The sequence below is a fragment of the Grampus griseus genome, assembly GCF_964374135.1.
Source record: "Grampus griseus genome assembly, chromosome: 14".
Taxonomy (NCBI): Eukaryota; Metazoa; Chordata; class Mammalia; order Artiodactyla; family Delphinidae; genus Grampus; species Grampus griseus.
This window is the reverse complement of record NC_139008.1, coordinates 65,540,708-65,548,525: the sequence shown is the minus strand read 5'-3', so window position 1 is coordinate 65,548,525 and position 7,818 is coordinate 65,540,708. Positions and strand designations below refer to the sequence as shown.

The following is a 7,818-nucleotide window of genomic DNA, read 5'->3' as shown; positions in this document are numbered from 1 at the left end:
GTTTTAAAACTCACTTTGTGATTTTAATTTTTTAGATTTAGAAGAATTGTTTACATACTTCGGAAAGTTTTAAAATACTAAAAAATAATACATCATGTTAAATTGATAGCATACTAAATTTGAAGAAACTTGCCGAACATAAATGGGACTGAGTTTTTGAAGGGAGTTTAGTCCATTCAACTGGAATTTAACTCAATATTAACAGAAAAAGTGAAGATGATTCTAAAATTTTATTTAGATTCATAAATAAAACAAATTTTCTAAGTCAGTCTTAAAGACTCAAGGAAAACTGGATAAAATGCACTTACTATATAAGTTGAATATTAGTTTTTAAAATGCAAGTGTGAAAAATAGCATCCCCTGTCCATAAAAATCATACGTGGACATTAAAAAACTCACATTGGCAAAGTATATTTAATTTTCAGCCAAATTCTCAAAATTATCTGTTACCTCCTTTATCCCTGGCACTTAGTTATGCTGTGGTCTCCTCTTCGTAAGTTTTAAGATAGAATGATATTCTTGGTGCTGGTGATGATTTAACCCAATGATCTTCACTGCAAATGACTCGAGAACAAAATGATGAAAGGGCAATGAGTCCATGAGCCAGACAGAGCGAGAGAGGTTTTGCAAAGAGAATGAAAAGCATATTATGTTTTTAATATTTTCTTTTAAATATATAAAAATACTTTTGTTTTAGAGACTGAGTTTTCCAGCAGATGTTTCTTGATTGTGTGCTCACTTGCCAGGTTCACTCTGATATTCCTGGAACAGAAAACAATTTAAGGGATATTCAATACTCAAGTGACTTAGAGCTTAAATCCTTTCTCTTCTCAAATAAGAAGTCTAGAGGTTAAGGTCGAATTCTGTCATGTTCCCAAACAAAGAAAAAAATTAAGCAGGTGCTACCACCTATGCTTTAATATTGGCACAATTAACAAGTCACAACACTTAAAGGGAAAAGAAAGGCAAAGGCTAGTTTGTCTTTTCTGATATATTATGCGTCAATATAATGTGGTGATTTTCAACATTTAAAAAACGGACTTTCCTGGTGGCGCAGTGGTTAAGACTGTGCTCCCAATGCAGGGGGCCCGGGTTTGATCTCTGGCCAGGGAACTAGATCCCACATGCATGCTGCAACTAAGCCCACGTGCCTCAACTAAGAAGCCGGCAAGCTGCAACTAAGCAGCCCGCCTGCCGCAACTAAGACCCGATGCAACTAACTAAATAAATATTAAAAATAATAAAATAAAAAATGAAAAGAGGATCTGAGTTTTTAGGAAAAGAAGGGAATATTACTAATTATGCAAAATCTATTAACCCTCTTAAAGAAACACCTGAGTGGAAAGTTAATCCGAAATGGAAAGCCTCTCTATACTTTCCTCTAAATAATTTTGTTTAGAAATAACAGAAGTTAACTGTTTTGAGGATTAAATATTTGCCAGGCATTTTACAGCTATTACCTCATTCAATCCTCACTACACTATTAGGCTTTCATTCATTCATTCATTTATTACGTGTCCACCCGGCTGGGTATGTGGCTAAGCGCTGAGAATTCACTAGTGAGCATTATCGGCCTATGTCAAGATCAAGAAGTTAAGTAATTATACTATACTCTTCACAGGAGGAAAGGGAGGGTAGGCTCTGAGAGGTTAATTTACTTGCCCACGGTCACAGTGCTGAAGCAGTTACAAACTCATTTCAAATCTTTGCCCTCAATCATTAAGCTGTCAACAGACTTCAAGATTTTCTCCCTTAAAAAAGAAAAAAAAGATTTTCTTCCTCAAGATTTGTTGCTTTTAAGTTATCTTTCCAAATTTTTTCAAGCATTTTTATCTTAGAATTAAAAGTCTTATAGTCAATGATCTCTCTGCCCTCCGCTTTTTCACCGTGTAGACCAAAGAACAAGCGGTGAATGTACACTCTAACTGCCAGGCATCTGGGAGACTTCAGGGGCGACAAGCCAAGTTCCAGGGGGATGGGGGACATTTTTGAAAAAACAACAGCAACCCCGACACAAGGCCAGACTATAAATTCGAGGGTCACAAAGCTGGTCCACTGCCAAGAGAAGCAGTGTTTTTTCACCTTCACTTTGCCTTTTTCCACTACTTCCAAGGCTGTTTTGCAGCTCGACAGTCGCCGCGGTGCCTAGTCCACCGGCTCCACAAGGCCGAGAAATCTAATTTTTTATTCTACACCCTTAGCTCCCTACGCCTGTACGTCTCTTTTCGACTTCTCTCTCACATGCTTTTCACTCCATCTTCACCCCGGCGGATAATCTATACATGAGCGTCTTCGTTTTATTCTATCGCCATATGGACTAGGTTGCTTTATGGCGACCTTGACAGACATCTAGATGGGAGGCTCGCGGGAGGGGTGGAAAGCCGTCAACGCTGAGGGAGAAACCTTCTGATAGTCGCTGGGAGGTGCCACGAGGGGGCGGTGACCACCATGCTCCACTCAACGGTGAGTTTTCTAGAAGATTGACAGGAAACGTACCAACCGTCTTTGCGCTAGCAACTTGAGCGATCTCGCGAAATGTGGACGCCAATCTGGAGGGGGGAGTCAAAAGCGCCTCTCTGAGTGGGGGATGGGAATATCCGTGGCGCAATCATTGCGCGAGATTAGGCCACGGTCGCTGGGCCCTATGGCTAGATCTCGCGATATTTCCGCTGCTCCGGACTGAAACTAAGAGCAGCTTCTCGCGAGAGCCCGTGCTGAGGGCTCTGTGAGGCCCCGTGTGTTTGTGTGTGTGTATCTCTGTTGGTGAATGTTAGTACAGGGAAGCCGCGGCCGCCATTTCAGAGAGCTTGCCGACGCTGTCGCCGGGGTGGATCCTCCGCTGCCGAAGCCGCCTTCCTGAACTCCCGCGCGGGCTCCTCTAATCCCATTGTTTCTTTTAGATTCTCTTGGGCCTATCCGCCCTCGGAGCCCGAAATTTGGGCTGGGTGGTACTGCGGCCTGGGCCTAGCGGCTTAACAGTAGCAACAGCGGCGGCAGTAGCAACCCCCCTCTTTCCGAATACGAGCACCGCTGGGGCCCCGAAAGCCCGCACAGGTAAGGAGGCGTCGCGGACCCCCGTATTTGCAGGGCTTTTCTGAGGTGTGGTTCTTTTCTGGGTTGAGGGGCACTCCTTAGGCGGTCTTAAGCGACGGGGTGGGGGGGGCAGGCTTTCGAGAAATGGGCTTCATTTCGAAGACCGCGCCCTTCTTTTTCGGTCGGGTAGATTTCAGGGTTTTCGGGTGGCATGGGCTCCAGAGAGGCCTCGGGCAGATGGCGACCTGTCCCTTCGAGGCCTGCGACGACCGCGACCTCCCAACATGGCGCCAGCCGAATGCTGTCTTGGCACCGAACTCCTCCCAACCGAGGGAGTTTCCCTTTGCCCCTAAAATGGCAGCGCGGGTTTTTGCGCGGAAAGAGGAGCTTTCGTTCGATGCTCTCGGGTTGTTTTTTGAGGCATTACAGGCTTTTTAAAAATCGGATACTTAATCTGCTTTAGCGTGTTCGGTCTTGGGGACATTTCAGGTTTAATTGTCAAGCCTACTAAAGTGCGTCGTCCCACCTTAGTCGTTTTGTGGGGCGTCTCGGAAGTTTTGGAATATGTCCGGTAAGAAGGAAATTTAGCAAAATTTAAAATTGTTTACTCATTGAATTTTTCATTCTTATTCTTTACCTAGGCGTTCAGAGAAAATGGCAGACGATATTGATATTGAAGCAATGCTTGAGGCTCCTTACAAGAAGGTGAGAAAAAACAAGTCGGTGAGGTTTATCTATTTCTTAATTTAGCATTATTCACGAAACTACTGCTGAAATGTAAACTAACCTCCCCGGAGCCCTCTTGATTTATCTTATCAGAGATGCATTAAGTGTAACTTACAAAAGTAAATATATGCTATTGATGTAATAATATTGTGCAGTAGTTTCACTTCAGCGTGATGAATAAATGCCCATCTATCTCTCTTTGTAGACTTGCCTAACGATATCTCACCTCTACTCCCATGAATTCACCTTTGATTCCAGTGTGAACTGTCAATCATAAGGTAGTAATTGAGTGACTTATCGCTGTACCGTGGTCCCCTAGGTAAAATGACTCAACTAAGAATTACCAGCTCCAGTTTGGTATAGCAAAAAGGTGAATGTAGTGGTTTGGGAAAGCAGCAGGGGTCCAAGAATAACACAGCATAACCAGTCTGTGGCAAGCAAATCTTTAAATAAGACAAGTCTTACAAGAAGAAATGGGTGAGATTTAAAAATTTATCCTATACATGAGACTGGTAATAGTCAATATTAAAACAGGCAGGTGATGATCTGCTCAGTTAAAAATTACCAAAATTCTTGGATCCCTGAATAAAACAAATTCTTAAAGCAAAAGAGGCAATATCACAACTTGAGTCACTTGATGACTGTTTTAACTGTTCTCCATATTGTTTTATTTTTAATTAGTCCCTGTCATATTTCACACACAAAACTACAAAGGAGTTATTTTGACTAATAATACAGTCTTTGACCCATTTCAGTATCACAGTAAAAGTGTCTTTTCATTCTTTCACCAGTTGGTGGTGAAAATAGCAGTATGCATGCGTTATCACTGATGTCACAAACTGTAAGCTTTGTAAATTAGCACTTATACTCCTATAACTGATGTGATCAAACTTTAAAATAAACATTGCGCTAAACCTTTTAAAAATAATACATTTGTTTTTGGAGTGTATAGCTCGACCATGTGGTACCAATTTGGATGAATTCTTTAAAGCTTTGAATAGTGTATGTAGTTTTGTAATGCTTAGACTCTTGAAGCGCTACTTTCTATTTTAATGTTAAGATTCTGTCTTAGTTTAACATGGATGTAATTCCATGTAAACAGGTATGGAAGTAGGACTGGTCGATTATTAATTGACTTTCTTGGGTTCTTGGGAGTCAACATTACTAAAGCAGTGTGAATCCCTGTTTGCTTCAGGGCGAGATGTGTGACAGAGGTGGCATCAAGCTCTTACAGTCCCAACCCTCCAACGGAAATGGGCGAAGATCTCAGGAATGGCATCGGTCACAGGAAATCGATAGTGGCTGGCTGCTAGCATGGCCACATGGGGCTTAGGCAGAAATAGAGCCATGGTACTGACCAAAGGGGCCATAGCACATGGAATAAAACTCAACAGGACTTCATTCATGTTTTATAGAAATTCTATTTAACCACTTCAACACTGTAAATCTGGATAACTTACTATCTAACTATGTAAGAAAATAAAATTTGACGTGTTAATATGCATTTTTATTTTTGTATCTTGATGACTTAATTTGTAAGCAACAAAGTGGTTAAACACATATCCATCTAAATTTTTTTATAGCCTTCCATGTTAAACTGTAAATAAGTAATTAGTTTTAAAATTGTTTTGTATTTTCTTATTCCTATTCCCTTTACCCTTTGACAACTTGAAATGTTACCACTTCGTCCTCATGATGTTCTTCTATCAACCCTGCTTAGGATGAGAACAAGTTGAGCAGTGCCAACGGCCATGAAGAACGTAGCAAAAAGTAAGTTTTAAGAAGGGACTTGGGTTGGGGGGAGCTATATGTGATTGATTTTTTAAGTTGTATTCCTGTGGCTAAAGCATCAAACCCAAGGTTCTCTCCTGAAGGGTTTCTTTGCCTTTTTTAGAAAAGTAGGTTCTTTACTTTCTGGGATGAGACACTATTTGAGGATGTAAAACTGTGGACTCTTCCCTTAATTTCAGGAATTGGTGTCAGGAACTTTTTGGACACCTTCCCCTCCAAGTCCATCCATGACAATCTGCATAAGAGTTCTAGTGTTAGAGCTTGTCTTTTGTCTTAAATTTATTAACTTCGGTTTAATATTATTTTATCAATGTTATCAGTAAAACTGTTATATCCACTGAAGATAGTTAGAAAGAAGAAGGTAATAACCAGGCTGTGGAGAAGTATTGTTTGTCCTAAATTACTGAAAGAGTCAGAGCTGTGAATTATTTATGCTCCTTGATGCTCCTAAAGGTTCTTTTTGTAGTAATGTTATAGCACACTTAAGTACTTCTTAATGTTCCTCTTTCGTCCTCTTAAGCTTTTTAAACTCTGACAGACTTAATAGTGAGAATGGAGTTTCAAAAAGCTATGAATATTTATGCGTGTCATTTAGGTTAAAGAAGTAACCCTTAATAGGAACTCTGATACAGACTAGTACAGAGTATGGTATACAAGAAGTCTAAATAGGTGTGCTTTATAAAATTTGATCCTGTTCTTGGAGTTTTCCTTCAGCTCTAAAATCATTTGAGTCTTAACATCACATGCTCTGTATTATAAGCATTAAGACGTTTTATTAGCCTTCGTGATGTCATATTCAAACGTTCTGTCATGTTTATGACCCCATAATGCATAATGAAAAGTGATGTAGAATAAGCCACTTATTTGCTTCTTTTTGGTGCTTCCTTCTAAGAGCTCTAAGTGCTTCATAATATACTACCTCAGTATCCTCACAAGGTAGGATAGGTTTGTAAGGTAGGTTAATATAATTTCATAAAATAGATGAGGCCATAGACTGGATTGTCCAGGTTTTGCTACACCGATATTCTTACCCCTAGAATATTGTAATGGATCAAAATGATGCAATTTGTAGGACATGTCCTATATTTATTCTGTTTGGGTGGGAGTCTGTTATAGCTCCTCATTAATCATGTTGGGGTATTGGGTTGGGTTTAGTCTTGAATTGTTACGATTTGAGGCAGTCAACCAATCTTTGCGTGGTGTAATGTCCTCTGATTTTAGACCTTTTACCAAAGTAAGTTTCCTAATTAATCGTTGTGATTTGCAATTCTGTAATCAAAAGAAAACCCAGGAAGGGGTAACCATATAAATTGAAATTATTCAGTCTCTAGATATCAGGCCAAGTGGATGGATAAAGATCTCACTCTAAGTGCCAAAAGAATGAGGACCTACACTATAATAAGGGCACATGCCTTCTTTGTTGTACCATTCTTACATGTCATTTCTTGCTACTAATACCATCTCCAGTTTATATTTGTTAATCATCCTACAACTGAGCTCATTAAGACTACCAGTCTTTTACAAGGAAATTTAGCATTAAGCTCTCAATGACTGGTGCTTACTTAGTGGTGTTTATATATATAATGTAAAGAGTCCAATGGGACTAAATAGAAGAATGGACAATTTAATTGGCCATAGGATTCTTTGTTTAAGGGAAGAACCTTTTCAAAACTACAGCTATCATCTAGTTTCTTTTTAAATGTACATATTATTTCTCTTGTCAGACTTCTCATTCTCCTCATTCTCAGTTAAAGCTGATTAAATGACTCCCTTGGTCAGTCAGTAACTGTTCACCCATTTTTTTTCTGAAGGGAATTAATCTTTCAAATTAATTTAAAAGTTACCTAGAAAAAAATTTTTGTATTTAGGCATAAATTATAAAACAAGCAGAATGTTCTTGTGTATTAGTTTTTAGTATAAATTAGGTCTCTTAACCAAAGGAACGTGCCATGTGCATTTTTCATCCTAAAACTTCATTGTTTTTTTAAAAGCCATTGAGTATTGGGATGTAGTTTTAAGGTAGTAAGAAAATGCACATTATGAGAAATTGAGAGTTGACTAGTACATGTTTTCTTTTAAAAAATAGTAATTCTCAGTACATACACTCAATTGATTTCAGGTAATAGTAAAAGGAACTAAGTTTAATATTAACGCAAATTGGTTGTCTATTAGCCTTCTTTCTGAAAAGCTATACTCCTGAGCTTGGCAAGACCTCAAAGTATGCCTTTTTAAGTACTTGCGCTTGCCTTCATGGGAGTATTATTTGTT

General features: G+C 39.2%; 1 protein-coding gene across 4 annotated transcripts in view; it reads left to right on the top strand.

The window, feature by feature from the left end:
- The first annotated feature begins 2,770 nt into the window (after nt 1-2,770).
- The window catches only part of RBM39 (RNA binding motif protein 39), a 31,193-nt gene continuing 26,145 nt past the window's right edge, over nt 2,771-7,818 (top strand). For all 4 annotated transcript variants that reach the window (XM_082669953.1, XM_082669952.1, XM_082669951.1 and 1 more), the window contains exons 1-3: nt 2,771-3,054; nt 3,675-3,738; nt 5,480-5,529. In XM_082669953.1, the coding sequence (XP_082526079.1) occupies nt 3,688-3,738; nt 5,480-5,529 (101 nt within the window). In that variant the 5' untranslated portion in view covers nt 2,771-3,054; nt 3,675-3,687. The remainder of the gene's footprint in view (nt 3,055-3,674; nt 3,739-5,479; nt 5,530-7,818) is intronic.